General features: G+C 38.6%; 1 protein-coding gene across 1 annotated transcript in view; it reads right to left on the bottom strand.

The window, feature by feature from the left end:
- Positions 1 to 5,302: 5,302 nt before the first annotated feature.
- CDC42EP1 (CDC42 effector protein 1) overlaps positions 5,303 to 19,151 on the bottom strand; it is a 30,067-nt gene continuing 16,218 nt past the window's right edge. Inside the window, exons 2-3 of the mRNA XM_075832339.1 lie at positions 13,474 to 14,296; positions 5,303 to 6,301 (exon numbers count right to left, since the gene is read on the bottom strand). Coding sequence (XP_075688454.1) covers positions 5,766 to 6,301; positions 13,474 to 13,882 — 945 coding nt within the window. The 5' untranslated portion in view covers positions 13,883 to 14,296 and the 3' untranslated portion in view covers positions 5,303 to 5,765. The remainder of the gene's footprint in view (positions 6,302 to 13,473; positions 14,297 to 19,151) is intronic.

Here is a 19,151-nt window from a genome sequence, read left to right as displayed (position 1 = left end):
AGTTCTTATGTCATGGTTAAAAAACTCTTTGGCCAAAACTGATACACAATATTATGCCTATTGCAGGGCCGGAGAGGGCGGTATATGACACTGTTTCAAAGAACAGCAAAAATAAAATTTTTGTGTTATGGCCTGCCGACTGAGTCACTGCACTTGGCATAGTACAGACTTTATTTTTTTTCTGTATTTTGTAGTGTAGTGTTCCTTTAATGTAATTCATGCCCCTTTGTCTGGTGGAGCAAGCAGTTGGATCACCAAGCTGAGAGGGTCTACAAAAGCTCTTATCATTTCAGGCATACAAAAGAAGTCCAGAGGTGTTCCTAATCCTAAAGCTCATCATGCTGGATGTGATGTTATCATGCTGGATGTGGTAACGCCATTACATTGAGCCCAGCGTTCCAGGGAAGTCTCAGTTCAACTCTACTTACAAATGTATCATTTCAAAAACAAATCAAAACTTTATATAAAAACGTCATAGGATATAATTATTAGGTCTTATATCAGACTTGAGGAAACATGATTGCATTGAAATAATCCTGCCCTGAGTAATTAGTTAAATGTTTATCATGTACATAATCAGTTGCATAGAGGTACAGAAACATAAACACATTTCTAGTGTCACCCAAGCAACATTGATCTTTCTTGTCAGGGTATATGCCACCTCACCAGAAATCTTGGGTTCCTTTATGGTTTAGTTTTATGGATACTTCTAGGATGAGAGATAAAGCACGTCTTCTATATAAATAAACTTCACATATGTTTATTAATGTTGTAGTTCTCTATTCCACTTCAGTAGTTTCTGCTCTAGAGCTGTTCTGGAAATGGTAATCCGGGACAGGAATTGCAAACATGGTCAGACATTTTGAAGGTAAGGGAGTGATGTCTTTGGTCATCTGGTCAGCCAACAAGTCTACGCAGACTATACCCTGCGACCTCCATGTCTGAATGTGATAAAAATTGCCCATTGTAAATGTGTCTTTATTCCCATAGTCCCACACTCTGCATTATTTGCTTACTTGAAGCAATACAAAAAGGAGAGGGAACTCCTACACTGATATAAGAACACCTACTATACATGACAGTCTATATGTAATCTGGGAGGTAGCAATGCAATCTCTTCCACATTTTCTATTCATTTCAATGGAAGAAGCAGTTAGGCCGAAAGCAATAGACATTTAATATTTAAATAGAAAATGATGTGATTTATATTAGATCATAAGATTTATCTCTATAAGAAATGTAAAACTAATAGCAAGACATAAGCATTAAAAGGTTCAGTGTTTGCTATGTGATTCCTATGCCAATTTTCTTTTATCTTTTTTTTTTTTTACAATCTTTATTTTACTCATCGAAAGTTGGAGTAAGGAATTTGCTTTCTGTGAGAAAAATACAGTCTGTGCTAGCATATTTCTTTATCTCTTGTTTTTTTAAATACATATCAAAGTGTAAATGTCTAATGTCTTTCTAGGACAAAAGACATAATATCCTCACTGTGTACATGGAATGTTAGGTAGTGTGCCAAAAAATTGTGGAACTTGATAATGTCTAAATGTTAGCCCGCCCTGAATGCAAAATGTCATTGACATACTTAAACAAGTACGTGAGAAAACAGCATGTGAGTGAATAAATATCTCATCTTACTCCAGATATGCACATAAAAAAGCACTGCCTTCACATTCATCGCAGCCTCTCTACAGGAGATGATAAAGCTGTCCCTAAAACAAAACAATGTTTATCCATGATGTTCATTGTCACAAATTTAAAATGTTTATTTCCATACAACTTCAATCCCTTATCATTCTTCCTTATAGATTTGAAAAAGCTGGTAGATTGGAAATGTACGATAAATAAGGGATTTACCAGTAACCAAATATGGTGCCATTAGGCCTAGGTGGTGGAGATAGGTTTTGGTGCATATATTTCACAGATCTTGGGACAATGGTCATGGTCACATAGCAGTGTTGGATTTCTTTAGATAAAAATAGCTTCAGTTTGCCTGTGGACCTTCTAAATTTTATAAACCTCTCCCATGTTCATACCCTACATACCCCTAAATCTGAGATTTCATCATTGGGACTGGCCGTAGATGCTAAAACACAACATAGCAGTAAATGTATAGTCAGGCAAGAGAGTTCAATGAATGGATGGACCTTCAATGTATTAAAGGGAACCTGTCACATTTAAAATGCAGTCCAATATGCAGGCAGCATGATATAGAGCATAAGAAGCTTAACAGATTGATACATAATTTATGTTGAAAAGATTCAGAATAATTTGTATTTTATTCATTTAAATCTCTGCTCATACTGGGCTAAGGACTTCAGTGGGCAGTCTCACTCTATGATTGGCAGCCTTCTCAGTGTGAGCATGCACACAGACACATCAGTCAATCACTGAATTGGACTGCCCACTGGACTCCTAAACCTAGAAAGCGCTGGGATATAGATCTATAAATTATTTACTATATGTTTGTATGCATGCTCACAATGAGAAGGCTGTCAATCATTGAGTATGACCGCCCACTGTCCACAATGAGCAGACATTTACATGAATACAATACAATACAAGTGAATCTTTTCTCATACAAAATATATATCAATCCGATTAGCTCCTTCTGCTCTATAACATGATGCCTGCATATCGGACACCATTTTCAGTGTGACATGATCCTTTTCATAGCTCTTTCAAAGGGATTTGTTTCAATAAGACAACCACTATCCAAATGCCCTGTTAAGGCATATGGATATCTTTCTGCTCAGAGCCCCCCTCTATTAGCCAGAGTTAAGAGCCACTAAAAAAGAGCAGCTCTTACTCTGGCATACCAGGCCCGTCCATCTTGGCCGTTAACCATTGGGTTGGCCGTTTGGATTGGTCGCCATGCAACACTAAATTTTCCTTGCTGCTGGCACAAATGGCGTCGATATCAGCTGTTGCTGGGATGTTTCAGAAACTGGCCCCTGGTGGGACAACCCTTTTAACCCTCACTTCTTCCAACCTCACTATCATCTATTCATATATTTTTTTAAACAAAGAGCATGGATCACAGCAGAGACTAAAGCAATTTCATTAGTTCTATGATGACATATTAGAAGCTATGTATAACCAGTAAAACCATGTAGGACCATAAAAAGGATAACCAGTAAACCTACAATGTTTCATTATAATAACATTTATTCTTGAATAAAAAGTAAGCTGATACCATTCAAATTGATCAATATAATATATATATATGTTTTTCTTTGTTGCTTTAATACTAAAACATGCATTAGGAGTATAATTTTAGGTACATAGAAAATATTCATTCACGTAATGCCCTATATTTATCGTACTTTATCTATATTGCGTGTGTACATTGTACAAACTTAAACCTGGATATTATAATACATATAGCATAATACAAGTGCCCATAATGGGAGCAAGGTTTCTGAAAATTCCTGAACTAAACCCACAAGGTCCCGTCTACATAGTCAACCATATATCTAGGTGGTTGTATATGTGAACAATGATTTTGGAGAGCCTTACATCTACCACCCCCAATTTTGAAATCCATACCTCTTTCAAAAAGTTGCTGGAGTTGCTGAAAGCCAGGGCTTTCAACACAGAATCTGTCCTCTAAAAATAAACTGAAGGTGGTGAGTATTTACAGAGTTAAATATTTTCTGGATTTTGGAAAATCTGCTGTTCTGGGGGATTCCAAGTACTGTATATAAAAAGATCATTTAAAGCGCAACAAAATGCTATATGCAATTACAAAATTCACTAGCTGTTTTGTCCAATTGTCACGTCACATAGAATCTGTCAAAAGACTAAAGGATTCCAAAACACATTCGGCAGTAGCAATTTTATCCTTTGAACAAATGGTGAGTTTGGGTAATCCAATATCTGTTCACAAGTTTGCTATCATATTGCTATCATCAACATATACATTATACATTTTGAAAACAGTTGATTTTCAGAGTATCAATAAATATATTGATATACTGAAAATCAACTGTTTTCAAAACAGTAGGCCAAACCATAAGCCATCATCTTACAAAGCGACTATAGTTCAAAACCATGAACTTTGATCTCTTGAAATGCTAAGTAGATAAAAGCAATATCTAATGCTGCCCCCTGACATTTATACTTTGGCATTTCACATAATGAAGTTACTACAGACAAGAGCCCTTGCCAAAAAAATAAAATAAATATCACATTCATATGCTTTCCATGGCTTCTACAATTCTTGTATGATCTGACAACTCTCTTATTTCCATTGAACATTGGAACATTAAAACATTTAATTTGGTACTTCTTTATTAAGGAACATGGGTCAATTATACTTAAAGATAGACCTGAAATAGCCAAAGGTTAAATCTCTAAAATCCGGGATTGGCATCTACTTTAATGACATTAACAATTGCCAATGCTTACATTTTGCTGAGCCCCACTAAATACCCATGAGAAGCTACGACTACAAGTTCATAGCTGGCTTTTATATGACTTGCCTGCTATAATAGAAGCTACTGAAAAAAAACAAAATAAAAGAAATTCAACATTTTGCAGACAAACTTTTTCAACATATAGTCATTAATGGAAAATTATATGTTCTGCTCTATATAGATATCTGCTGAGACCATCAATTAAACTGAATTGCTCTGAATTCTTACATCTAGCTTTGACATAACCATTCTTGTTGAAGTAAACATCCAATTTTTACCTTGGGTATTTCATAGCACATTTTTGTTTTTGTACATTTTTGTTCCATTGAGAAAATAAAACTGGATGATACAGATCTCTTAGCATCTACTAGGAGGAATATTGTCAAAATATTCGGAATTTGTATCTAGTCAACTAAAAACAAAATTGATCTATCAACAGTATGTTAAATAGGCCTCATGCTATTTACTTGTGTCTGTACAGTCTTCCTGCAACTTATGATTTATTGAACTACTATTGGCACCTTATTATACTGAGAGAACATGCAGCCGTTGACGACCATGTTCACTGAAGATGGTCTGCAGCCTTATGTATTCAATGACCAATTTTCTCCAAAAATCTTCCATTAGAAATTAGCTGTAACAATAAAACTGTTATTAGAAGACTGTTATGGAAAGATTATGCAGGTTCTGCTATATATGTGTGTGTGTATATATATATATATATATATATATATATATATATATATATATAAAACCAAACAATAAAGCTGAAGGTGTCCTGCTAATAATTGTCTATATACATGTACAGATGTAGCCGTCTTTACCTTGACTTTTAACGCATTAAATACACAGTGGCAAGATCCCTTATCTTGACTTTTTCCAATGACTTTTCAATGCCTTTTGTTGTGCGATATCACGCTGCAGCAATTTATCAGACTCAAGTTAAAGATGGCTACGCCTGTACAAAGATTTGCATTTGCACTATGAACCAGGAGTTACAGGGTATTAAAAATAAAAAAGGAATGCTTTTTCTTTGGCCTTGTACATTTAAGCTCTACTATAAGCTCTCTCTCATATACATTAGTAGAGCTGGAAAACTTCTTGATGTCTTGCCGTCAGATATTGTCCTTTGTTACGCGGGTTCTTATTATACGGAATATAGAGTAGAGTTAGCAAAAATTCTCTGTGTTGCAGATTACATGGATACATTTTTCATCCCAGTCCATAAAATAGAAGTGCATGCTCTTTAAATGGTAACTTTAATCAGTGAAAATATATATTTGCCGTATATACAAATCCCTAAAGCCTTGTTTTCTTAAAAGGCTTGAATATATTTAGAAATTTCTACATTTCTATTTCAGAGCCATCACCAGAGTCCCATAGATCTCCTGTGATACCTCTGCTTCCCTGTTCCGATCCTGTTATCCCACTGTCTGTATCGATCTCCATTTCTTCGGTTATTGTGGTTGGTTCCCAACTTACAAGACCTTTTGCTTCTTGGATATCACAATGGAATTGCTTTGCTTCAGTTTTGCTTTTATCTAAAGTTACGTCAAAGTTGGACCGGTTAATGTTAGTTGACAACATACTTTCGTAGGGCACATTTGCACCCTCTGTTTTTTTGGGAGTTTCTGAAAAGCTAATACCTTCTAGGATTTCAGACATAAGTGATGGGCCAAAGTCCATAACCAAAGATTGCATGGAGTCAGCATGCCACAGACTGCTAGAAAGTTCCAAGGGAACAGTGCAGACACTACATTCCTCGGTATCTGGAAGTCCAGAGCTGGCCCAGTCATCATCAGGTTTCTGAGAGATAGTGTCCTCTGATGGATCCTCTGAGGATGAGAGGCGAGGCATGGTGCAAAATCCAGATTGTAGACCTGAGCGGAGAAATACAATAATTTTACTTAGTGCTGTTCTGATATGGAAAGATCATACTTTAAAATATTCTTCCAGCCAAAATGGTGACTGGATTGTACTTTCAAATCCTTTTGTGCAGTAACTGTGGGCAGTATAAGTTTAGATATTTAAACTACAGGCTTAAAAAAGATATAACTACATCCTGTCAGCCATATTTGCTTTCATGTGACTAATACAGTTTCTCAGGCTCACAGACAAAAGTATGTAAGGCTTCCGCAACCTCGTCTTGTAAGCTCAATTAAATGTCTAATTTCCTGGGTTTTCCACTATTATCCATTTATTAGTCATATCTTTTAATGCAAATAACTGTTAACCAACAGACAATTTCTCATAAATATTTGCAGTGGTTTAAGCCATAGATAGAAATGCATATGGCTGATACATTTATACAAATAAGTCTTCAAGCCATCAACCACCAGTTTCACCACTGATGTAAGTGCACAGATAATGCATGTATAGTAATATATAGTAATCTATAGACAGGTATTGATAGCTTCCCAGTCAACTATCTGACAGCTAGGCATGCCAGACAACTTGGTATAGTGATTACAAAGTATGTATTGTAAAGGAATTGTCCAGGGTCTGCTATTTTCCCCCAGTAACAACCCTACACTTTTTTGTAGGCTTTATCTGGTATACACAGCCTATAAACAAGCGTGGAAATGTTTATGGGAAAAAAAACAGATACTGTACTATCTTTCTATTTCTGAATGACTCCTTTCTTAGACTTAGCAAGCAATTCTTTTTTGTCCAGATCACTAGAAATGTGGTTTAACGCAAAATATGTAGATTAACTACAGCAGATTAATAATAAAGGTAGACAAGACCAAGATCAGTTGACCAGGTGAGACATCAAATATATATTTAATTTGGTGTACGTATATGCAGTGGTGAATCCCCATAGGCATATACAATTATATTCAGGGGCACAGTATTTGGTACTATTATATTCAGGGGCGCAGTGTATGGTTATTATATTTAGGAGCACAGTGTGTGGCACCAGAATTTTATCTTTGATTATAGGTGTGGAAATGTTGTAAAAGTGAGGAGCCGAAGACATCTGAGTGGCAAATTCTGCAGAAATGGGTCATGGCCGGGAGAAGGCGTCATAAGGTCTGGACCGGATGGAGAAGAAAGAGGAAAGAAAACTACTATAATCTGAGAAGACATCACCTGTGATCTCTGGATTTATAGAGAATCTGTCATCTTTCCTGACATGTATATTATAGGAAATCCTTGTATTTCACAAAAAGTCTTTGTGCAGTCCAGGACTGATAGACAAATGGATGTTACCATTCCCCTTGTCAGGAGGATGTGTCCCTGCATAGTGTGATATTGTCAGCTATGGTTGGAGACTGTCAGTATGTAGGGACACAACCCTTTGACAAGGGAAATCATAAGACCTATTTGTTAATGCTTGCCCAAAAAAGTATTATTAACAGTAGTTACGCCGCTGCAGGGCAGTGGTGGAGAAGGGGGGGGGGGGAATTTGAGTAACAGCCTAGTGCCTATGTTCTACTTAATCCGCCACTGCCTATATGGGGCTGCTTAAATACGATAGTTTGCAATCATTTTTATGAAAGGAAAATCATTTGAAAATCAATTTAAATATGAAATTGTGATAGAATTGCTCTAACCCTGTAATAGTTCAATCCTGACCAAAACTTTTGAGACTGACACAAATTTTTGTTTTCACAAAGTTTGCTGGTTCAGTTTTTATAGTGGCAATTTGCATTAACTCTAGACTGTTAAGAAGAGTGATCAGATGATTCATGATCTCGTTAGCTCAGGAGAAAGTGTTAACGAGAACAAGGCAGCTGATATCACTCAGTCATGTTGATTGAATTATAAGGAATATATAACCCCAGCACACACAGAGGTACACAAGAGATCCAGATGCAAACAAATTTAAGTTTTATTGCAACAAAAGTTGGTAAAGTTGAGGTAGTAAGCGACTTGGTAAGGACGTTTAGGCCGAACCTCAGCCTTTGTCACGGTCACTAAAATGGTAAAGAATAAAATGCTTTTACAAAGGTGGCAATAAAATGTACAAAAATACAGTATGAACAAATGTAAAATAATAATATGAAAATAACATATATAGATGAGTTATCTCTGTTTACATGAAATTATATAAACGTCCTTACCAAGTCGCTTACTACCTCAACTTTACCAACTTTTGTTGCAATAAAACTTAAATTTGTTTGCATCTGGATCTCTTGTGTACCTCTGTGTGTGCTGGGGTTATATATTTCCAATATTGTGGGAATCTCGTCCCTACCTTACTAGCACCACGCCAATAGATTGAGGAGTGCATCCCAATATCTATTTTTGATTGAATTATAAGAACAGACTGGTTGCTTTAAAAGGGGGATGGTGCTTGAAATCATTGTCTTCTTCTGTTAACCATGATTACCTCCAGGTAAACATGTGCAGTTATCATTGCTTTGCATCAAAATTGCTTTAAAAAGCAGGGACATTGCCGCTTGTAAGATTGCCCCTAAGTCAACCATTTTTCGGATCATCAAGAACTTCAAGGAGAGAGGTTCAATGGCTGTGAAGAAGGCTTCAGTGCGCCCAAGAATGTCCAGAAAGTGCGAGAACCGTCTCCTAAAGAGGATTCAGCTATGGGATCGGTTTGACACAACTGCAGAGCTTGCTCAGGAATGGCAGCAGGCAGGTGTCAGTGCATTTTCACGTACACTGATGCAAATGTGTTTGGAGGCTGGCCTGGTGTCAAGAAGTGCAGCAAAGAAGTCACTTCTCTCCAAGAAAAACATCAAGGACAGCCTGACATTCTGCAGAAAGTACAGGGATTGGACTGCAGAGGACTGGAGTAAAGTTATTTTCAGTGATGAAGCCTTCTTCTGACTTTTTGGGACATCTGGAAGAATGATTGTCCAGAGAAGAAAAGGTGAGTGCTACCATGAATCCTGTGTCTTGCCAGCAGTAAAGCTGTAGTGCTGGCGGCTGCTGACCTCCGGTTTGTCTCTCTCTCCTCACCAGCTGCGCGCGTCAATCAGTTCCCAGCCTCTGGTCCCCGCCTTTCTATGGACGCCAGCGTGCTCTGAGTCCTGTCCTCTCTCCTGCTCTGTCTGCCCATAGGGCCAGCACGTGCAGCAATAAAGATGTCCCTAGCCTATACCTGAACACACTGGGCTATATAGTTAAGCCTACCCACTGTCCCAGTGCCTGAGCAAAGTTAGACATACTTTGTGTTATTCTGCGAAGGTTCCTTATCCTGTCTCCGATACCTGTCGGTATCCTGTGTATGCTACCTATTGGTATCCTGTACCCTGTGTCTGCTTCCAGTAGTTCGGCACCAGCCTGGTTCCAGTAATCCAGCACCAGCCTGCTTCCAGTAATACGGCACCAGCCTGCTTCAAGTAATCCGGCACTAGCTTGTGTCCTGTATTTGCTACCTGCCTGTAACCAGCCGCCACTATGGTACCATCTACCCGGGTGTCTATCTATCTTCTGTTTGGCCAGCACCTACGCCACCAGGACCACGTCAAGAATTAGTGACCTGGAAGTCTCCCCGCAGCAAAGACCAAATACCTGTATAGGAGTATAGGTGAAGTGGAGGCTGCTTAGAGAATGCCCTTAGAGGTGGCCCTACGCCAATCCGGCGGAGTAGCCTAGTGGGTCTACAAACTTGCTGGTCGTTACAAAAGCATCCTGAGACCATTAAAGTGGGGTTGCTTTTTATCCAAGGGAATGGGCTCACTCACCATTTTGCCTAAGAACACTTCTATAAATAAAGAATTGTATCTAAACAACCTCCAAGAGGAACTTCTCCCAACGATCCAGGAGCAATTTGGTGAGGAGCAATGCTTTTCCCATCATGATGGAGCACCATGTCACAAGGTAAAAGTGATAACTAAGTGGCTCGGTGAACAAAACATTGACATTTTGGGTCTATAGCCAGGAAACTCCCCAGATCTCAATCCCATTAAGAACCTGTGGTCAATCCTCAAAAAGCGGGTGGACAAACAAAAACACAGAAATTGTGATAAACTCCAAGCACTGATTAGGCAAGAATGGTTTGCCATCAGTCCGGATGATTTGGCCCAGAAGCTGATATCCAGCATGCCAGTGCGAATTGCAGAAGTCTTGAAAAGGAAGGATCAACAATGTAAATATTGGTTCTTTGCATAAACTTGATGTATTTGTCAATAAAAGTTTAAAACTTATGAAATGCTTTATAATTGTACTTCAGTAACCATAGAAACATCTGACTAAAAGATCTAAAAATACTGAAGCAGCAAACTTTGCGAAAACCAATTTGTGTCAGTCTCAAAACTTTTTGCCAGGACTGTAGTTTTATCAAAATTGTAGGTCCTATGTACAAATGTAGATGCATTAATATGTGCTTTTAATTTCATTGCATATTAAGACAAGAATTAATAATTAAAAATAAGAAAATAATTAACAATAAATGCTCCAGTGTGGACCAGATGGTCCATGTGTAAAGGTTCCTTACAGATTTTGCAGTTTACAAAAATTATTACAGTCTTTTAGACAGGTGTAAAAACAGATCCTACTATTAGAGGGAGTAATTATAGCAAAATGACATCTTGATACCCCATAAGCATATTTTATTTGAGTATGAGCTTAGAACCCTTGCCTCCCTACCCTGCTATTTACCATGTAGATCTCCCCCGGCTTGTGGCCTGTGTAGTTATCTGTATGTGGCCTATGTTTGTTTTTTGTATTGATGTGACATCCTGCGTTAGTTCACAGACAACCGTGGACTGGTAGAGGCCCACAGCACGTACATCTGGACAAGTAAGCTGATGGGGCACTATTCGGACACTATGTGGCACTAGTGGCGCACTGTTGAGGCACTGTATGTACCATTTCTATGGCATTTTTTTAAATAACTGATAAATGTGCAGTTCAAATACAAAAAAATGCTTTGATTTGTTGTGAAATAAGGCATTTGGAAACCCTCTAAAGCATTAAATGAACTACATAAACATAGGGAAATGCATTTATTGTATTTTTAAGATTTCCTCACGTGCATTTTCATTCTTTCTTGATATATTATCATGCACTGAGAAAATAACATATAAATGTTTATTTTTACACTGAAACTATACCCCCATTGTATCGCTGCAACACTTCAGCAATTAATGAAAATGCAATGTGCATTACCATATGTTACACCAACCGGCTTAGGTCCCTGTTAGGGTATGTTCACACGCAGGGTTTTCAGGCATAGTTCGGGGCGTAAACTCCTCGAAATACGCCTTGAAAAACGCTAGTAAAATGCTGACAAATAGCTTCCCAATTAAATCAATGGAAAAAACGTTGTTTAGTTCAGACGGGGTGTTTTTTTTTTACGCCGCTGTTATAAAAAACGCCACGTAAAAAGACGCCACATAAAAAGAAGGAGTATGTCACTTGTTAAGCCGTTTTTGGAGCTGTTTTTAATAGGGTCAACTGAAAAACAGCCCCTAAAACGGCTTAAAAAAAGCCTCAAAAAATTTATTCTGCTTCAAAAACAGCTGAAAATCAGAAGCTCCGTAATTTTCAGCCATTTCTAATTGTGCGTGTCAACATACTCTTATTCTTTGATATCTGTATGATATTCTATTGGAGCTGATATTTGAAGAGGACCTGTCGCCTCTCCTGACATGTATGTTTTAGTTTATACTTGTATTCCCCATGAAATAACAATTCTGGAACATCTTTTCTTACAACTCTGCTTTGTGCAGTCCCTTTGTTATTCCTCCTATAAATTTATGAATAAATTGACAACTGGGTGTTACGATTTGTCAAACAGGCGTGCCCCTAAGGCAGTGGTTCCCAGCCGGGGTGCTGCGGCACCCTGGGATGCCGTGAAAACGGTACAGGGGTGGCGCTACACTCCACATCCACTGCCATAATAAAATAAATGCTTTTGCTTGTAGCAGACGTGATGCACGCACTTTTGCTACAAGTACCGCCCACCACTTCCCGCTGGAAGAGACTGATGTAGAGGAGCTATTAACGCTGTTGTCCTGGGCAGCATAAGTATGTGATTCCTTCCCCCGCAGTAAGAACACTTTTGTGCTGTTACAATCACATCTCTATGATGTTATTGTAGTGGCGTTATAGTGTGCTTTCTCCGGGGGGAAGGAATTAACTTCTGTCTGTGATGATCACTTTACTGGGGGAGCTGATGGTCACTTTACTGGGGGGTGGTGATGGTCATTTTACTGTAAGTGGGGGGCTGATGGTCATTTTACTGTGAGTGGGGGCTGATGGTCATTTTACTGTGAGTGGGGGTCTGATGGTCATTTTACTGTGAGTGGGGGCTGATGGTCATTTTACTGTGAGGGGGTAATTTCCTCACTGCTGTGTTTTGTTTGGGAGTGGGGTGTAATGTAAAAGTGTAGCAAAGTATAAAGTGCATCTTATTTTTCAGACCAAGCTTGTTGGCCAACCTAGTTAATTCTGCCACACATTTCTTTCACACACCACAAACATCTGTCCATGTGACAGCTGCAAAGGACCTGTCTCCAGGGCTCATAATGGTCAGTTTACACTGCGTTTTTTGGTGCCGATTTTGATGCGGAAACCGTGGAATGAACCCCAATCCCCCATTGAGTTCAATGGGATGCAGAGGTGCCATTTTTCCCGGGTGACTTTTGGCCGCTCGCCAAAAAAAAAGCGGTAGACTCTTTCTTCGAGCGGTTTCCGTCTCTGACCTCCCATTAAAATCAATAGGAAGAAGAAAAAACCTGCAGCGCTCTTTTGAAGTGCTTTTTTGTCTACTGTTTTTGCATTTGCTTCAACAGCTTAATAAAAACGTGGCCAAAAAACACAGCAAAAAAACCCCGTCAATTCAAAATCTGCCTCAAAATTCCTGAAGGTATTTGGAGGCAGATATTTTTCTACCTTACGAAAAATGTCGTGTGAAGATGTGCATGTTCTCAAGACATATGCATGCTTTCATACCAATGTAAGTAGTAGTTAAAAGCCTCATTTAATCAAAATGTGACTGCAAGCGTGCCTTCAGTTAACCTTAATACCTTTTTCCAGGTTCCTGGACCGTTGTAAGAATAATATTGAAAGAAATTTCACACATGTATGTTCAGGTTTTTGGGCACAGTTAGGCTCTAAATGTACTTTTATACAAACTTACCATAATGGCTGTGTGACTCTGACATAGCGTTCCATGACTCTTCTGGGTTCCCATCTGTTTCTTCATCCCAATTGCGCTTATTAAGAAGAGGCAAGGATACAGCATTCTTAATAATGGGAGAAATAGGTGGAGGGGGAGATATTGGATGCCCAAGAGATTGGTGTTCAGGAGTCACCCATCGAGTCTGGCGTAGCTTCTTGGTGATGTAGTTCCAACGAGTGTGTCTGTGTTTCTCATGACATTGGCTGAGAAAAGAGGTGTCCCCAAAGACTTCTCCTTTTCGGCCTACATGCATTGTGTGCCGAAAGTCACCCAGAGGAGGACTGATCATTTCTGTTGTTAGTGGCACCCGTTCTCGCCTGGATCGGGAAACCCAGTTTTTTATGACTGGAAGACTGCCCAGACTCATTTTGTCTATTTAACAACGTGAAATTGTTGAACAAGAAACACATAAAGAGGATCTTCACACCATCGTCTTTTCTAACACTGTCTCACATACTTATATAAATCTTGACAAGAACCTCTTGAGGATCCCTGAACCAAAACTGACAATAATCTTCTATGAGATGACAAGTTGTTATTTTTTTTATAACCGTTGTATGTGCCTCTTGTGAAATTGAAATAATGAAACCACACAGTAGATGTAAGAAACACCAGCCAACACGATAGAGGAGATTTTATAACAACTAATTCAGTCTAGTGTTTTTCTGATGGTGGAAACAATGGAAGATTGTAGATGTCAACAGAAATATACGTATCAGCTCTGGAAAAGGTGAGCTTAGATGAGATGACAGCAACCAAAGTGTTAAGACTGAAGCCCAACCTGCAAAAGAAAAGATAAATTACATTAGTAAAAGAAAACAAACAAAAAAAAAACTTTTGCTCTGCCATCTGTCATTAGGTATACATTTTATTTAGTCAAATTATAGTGATGTATTGTCTATAAAAAATTTATTATTGTATTTCTAACATTTGAAACTTTTTATAATTAGCTTTCATTTTAAATTTAACAATTTTACACATTGTGTATCTCTCTTTTTCCAACAAATCTTCTGAACATTAAATTTGTATAAATTTATAAATAGAAATAAATAATACTCATATTTTACATTCTGTTACAAACTATTATGCCAGGCATAATGCCAAAATAAAGTCTCAATGAGAATCTGCTACAAGATACAAACAGGCAGCATTTTCTTAATTAATAAAACCTTACTGAAATTACTCAAGGTGTTGTTATAGGTTTTCCATCTGATTTTATTTCATATCAAAATCAGTTTATTTGTCCCCTTTCTAGTAAAACAAATACCCTAACTGCTGTGTTCTAACATCGGTAAATGCAAATACCCTTATTGCTTATCCCTGCGTCGCATTTCAAGTCCCCCTACCCCTTCTGGATTGGCTGTGTAAATAATGGAAGACGGTGGTGATCCTGTCCATAGCTCTCAAGATGGTGGCAGTCAAGTGATTTAACCACGTGATCGCCTCCCTGGCTGCCTGCTCTTCTACGCTGGTGCTGAATAATGACTGAACACTATATACACAGATGCAGGAGACTCTTCTGCCTGTATCTGCCCATTAGCTGAATGTGTTCACACATAGTTCACCCCCGACACAGAAGAGCAGGCAGTTGGGGAGGCGGTCATGTTGATAAATCATGTGACCGCCACCATCTTGAGAGTTATGGATGGGATCAAATGCAGTTCACGGTTAAGTAATAGGGGTATTTATGGTTACCTGTGTCAGAACACAGAAGTTTAGGTCATTTTAGATATATGAATAGAAAGTGGCCAACTCATTTAAGAAAAACAGCGTAGGTTGAGTGCTACAAATTCTTTTCCCTCCTGCCGACTCAACCATAAACATGCATGCTTGGCCGAGCGTGCATGATTTTTTTTAATCGGGGGAGGGGAATAAGCTGCTGTCTGACTCTGAAATCTGCGGGTTCGGCCAACATGTGTAAGGCCACCTTTAGGCGCCTTTCCCACCATGTTTATGGCCATACAGAGACAGATATTTTGTTTTTTGACCAAGACAAATTAAATGCAACTGTACATCATACAGTTGCATACTTTTTGTAGTATTAAATAATTTTGCAGCCTACATTATTGTTATACAGCAAAAAAAAGGTATCCTACTGTAAGCCTGTCTAACGTATCCCAATACAACACCCTTTTGGCATACATTTGGCCCATAACATCTTTGGGTACCTCACAGTTGGTTGTCTTTGTCGATTCTACTCTTTTCATATCAGTTATTGTAGATGTACAGTTACAATAGAAACTAAAGGGGTTTCCTATGGATGACATGTCATTACATTTTAAGGGTACTGTAATGACGGGGTAGGGAGACAGACAGGTGAGCCCTAATCTACCCGCCACTCAGTCCCTGCCTACTTGCACGGCCCATCCTAGGCGACGGCATACAACTGGGCGACGGTCCCTACGCTCAATATGTGTACGACAGACAAACAGACAAGGGTACACAGAAGCTAAGGGAAATGGGGCAGTTGCCCACGGCAACACCGTGAGCAACAGGAGTAGTGAACGAGCCGAGTAAAACCAGGAGTATACGAGGTACCAAACGCAGAGCAGGAGCGTAGTCAGTAAAGCCAGGGTCAAAATGAAGCAAGGTGAATAATAATAGCAGGAGCAGCAGAGCCAGGAAACAGGAAAGAGTCACAGGCAAAGACAAGCAGGAAATTAAGGTATAAATAGACCGAGGGCAGGAGCTAGAACCGTCTGGCCAGGCTGTGATAGGTTCTCCCACTCCTTAGCCTACCAGCCTGAGTGGTAGCAGATCGAGTCACTCTATCAGACCTAGGAGCAGGTGCAGACTGATTAACCACGGGCGTCGACACAGAAGCTGTGTCTCGCAGATCCTTTACAGGTACTACCAGAAAATACCTCTAATTTTCTGGGATTAAATAAAAGTTAAAACTCTCATTAATTCCTTCCTTGAAAACCTTTATATATACTTGGTTGAAGGAGAAATTGTCTGAACCTTTCTACCACATTAGATAAAAAAAAGGTTCATTTTGGAGGACTATGTTCTCAGTAGTAATTGTCATTTATTGGTCAGACAAAGTCAAGCCTAGTGAAGATAGGTTTGCAATTAGTTTGCATGTTCAAAAGATGCATAATCTTTATAACAGATTCTAATGTATCCCATTAACTTATAATGGGTCTGTCAAGTTTCAGGGTCTTTTTGTGTTTTTTTTTACCAGGTAGAATAGTGCAACGGACTACACTATTCTGTCCATTAGGGGGAATGGAAACCTGATGGAAAAAGAAGTATGACTCCACTGTAAACAGAGCCTTAAATAAACACTAACTTTTCAAACAATTTATGCATATCCAAAAGTATAACTGGTATAGATCAACTTTGTAATTTACTTACTGTTAAAATGTATTTTATTTTAACCATTAAAATTCTGTGTGAAGGTACTGCCGCTTGGTGTCTCCCTACCTGTAATCTTCTGTCCACCCCCTATTGTCAAGCAAAGTCCGTCCCTGGTCACAGAACAGAAATGATTGCCTGCAAAATGTGATGGGTGTCTCTTCTCTGCTTGCCCATACAAGTCTATGGAGAGGGGAGGGGGAGCAGCAGGGGAGAGCAGAGAGAGAATGAATTAGCAACATACATGCTGCATACGAGTCTATGGAGAGGGGAGGGGAGCAGGAGGAGGAAGCAGGAGCAGAGAGAGAGAGAGAGAGAGAAAGAGAGAGAGAGAGAGACAAACGCTGCTGGTAATATTTCTATGTCACCCCATTGCTGGATTCTTAGCTACACTGCTTAGTACTGCTGTACAATCTCCACCATCTGCTCCATGCTGCTGCATCTTCTACATATTTGTTATAGATAGAGATAGAAGACCAGGATTCTCCTCTTCTATGTGTGCAGTCTATAGAAGACATGATAGCCGTTAGGCTCCACCCACTAGCTCAGAGACAACTGAGCATTAGAGACAGAGCCTGCAGAGGGGAAAAGTGGTAAATAATGCAGAATACTGATATTCCTCATGTACACCCATATGACTTATTCTGAAGAGTTCCCTAAAAAGTAAGGTTTGCTTTAACCTTTTGTTTATATGATAATCTGGAATAAAACGCGTTGAATGACATAGGAATAGTAACACCAAGGAGAGACAGTACTAAAAAGTATACATCATATTTAGATACTGGGGTTTCTTTGTCAAAAGAAAAATAAAAGAAAAAAAATGGTTCATTATTTACAGTAGCTGCAATTTTTTTTTAGTCTAGAGCAATATACCCTTTAGAAAAATGACACCTTAACTTGTAGAGAAACTTAGACAAAGCTAGTATTATAGAGGCTTCCTAAAATATCTCGTGACAAACAAGCCCAGCATTCCACTGAATGTACATAAAGAGCACTGGGAAACTGAAAAAACAAAAACAAAAACATACACTGCATGGTGTAGAGTAAGTAAAAATCAGTCTTAAAAGGACTGAATATTTTGTTACAACTCCTTGCATTTAGTAAGTTCCCACACGAAAAGCAATTTGGTAGATGTTCCCTCAGTAACCCCTCAACTTTGTATTCTGCCTCACTGGCCACAGTCATAGTTAAAATCCAAGTCATGAAATTCAAATATGTTGCATTTACAGGTTTTTCGGAAAACCCAGCATTAAAATGAAATTTAACTGCAGATAAAACCAAATGGTTGCTATATTGGTATGCACCATCAGTACATTGAATTGTATGGACGGCTAATTTCCTCCAATATTAGAAATATATTGTTTCTTTTGGTAGCTGCATGTGTTCATTACTAAAGGAAAGGTTGTTTCAGTGCAGATACTTGTATTGAGCATTTACTCGCAAATAAAATAATTATCTGAAACCTCTAGCTTGTCTTCATGTCTTTTATTTATTGCTCAGCTATTCCTGAATAATCTTGGTCTACATGTGTATGGAATTCTGGGTGGCAATCTGTAATGGCTGCCATTATAGAACTTAAAGGGTTGCCACCTCCAACCTTCACAGACCCTGAATCGTATAAAATCTGCATTATTATTATGCAGTCTTAAATCACATGGCAATAAAGATTTATATGCGTGCTAACCCCTATAAAATCCATCATTATTCATGTACTGTAGAAGACCAAGAAACTGCATCCAGGTAGAGATTAAATGGAGAGGCTGTTTCTGTGACTCCCAAAGTATAAAATAGATAAAACAATGCACTTGAATGGTCTCCATTCAATCTCCGTCTGAATGTGACCACCTCATCTGGCAAATGGGGATCAAGGGACCCCGCTTTTCTTATATGATGGTCCGGCTTTTGGGGACATGCCATAAATGTCTATGTTGGTAAAATTCCTTTAAAGAAACTTCACACATAAGAACAATTCAGACCTTTATATTTTCAGAATTTTTCATTTTATTCTATGGGAAAATGCTCTTTAAATTACGTCTAGTGTCTGTCATTGAATAATTTCTAGCTTCTGTTATCTTTATAATGTCTTTAGTTATGACTGGAAATGACAGAACTGGTTGAAACAATTTTAGATTTTCTCTGGACATTATCTGATGCTACAGACAAATAACATTCCGCTGCAGAATGCAATTCACAAGTTTCAAATAAACTGAACGGATGGCAATGTAGGAAAATTACATTATGTTGACTTGCTACTGTAGAATGTGGAATGTGAGATAATG

The sequence above is a fragment of the Rhinoderma darwinii genome, chromosome 7 (genome assembly GCF_050947455.1).
Source record: "Rhinoderma darwinii isolate aRhiDar2 chromosome 7, aRhiDar2.hap1, whole genome shotgun sequence".
Lineage (NCBI taxonomy): Eukaryota > Metazoa > Chordata > Amphibia > Anura > Rhinodermatidae > Rhinoderma > Rhinoderma darwinii.
Note: the sequence above shows the minus strand (reverse complement) of the source record. Positions and strands in the feature narration are given on the sequence as shown.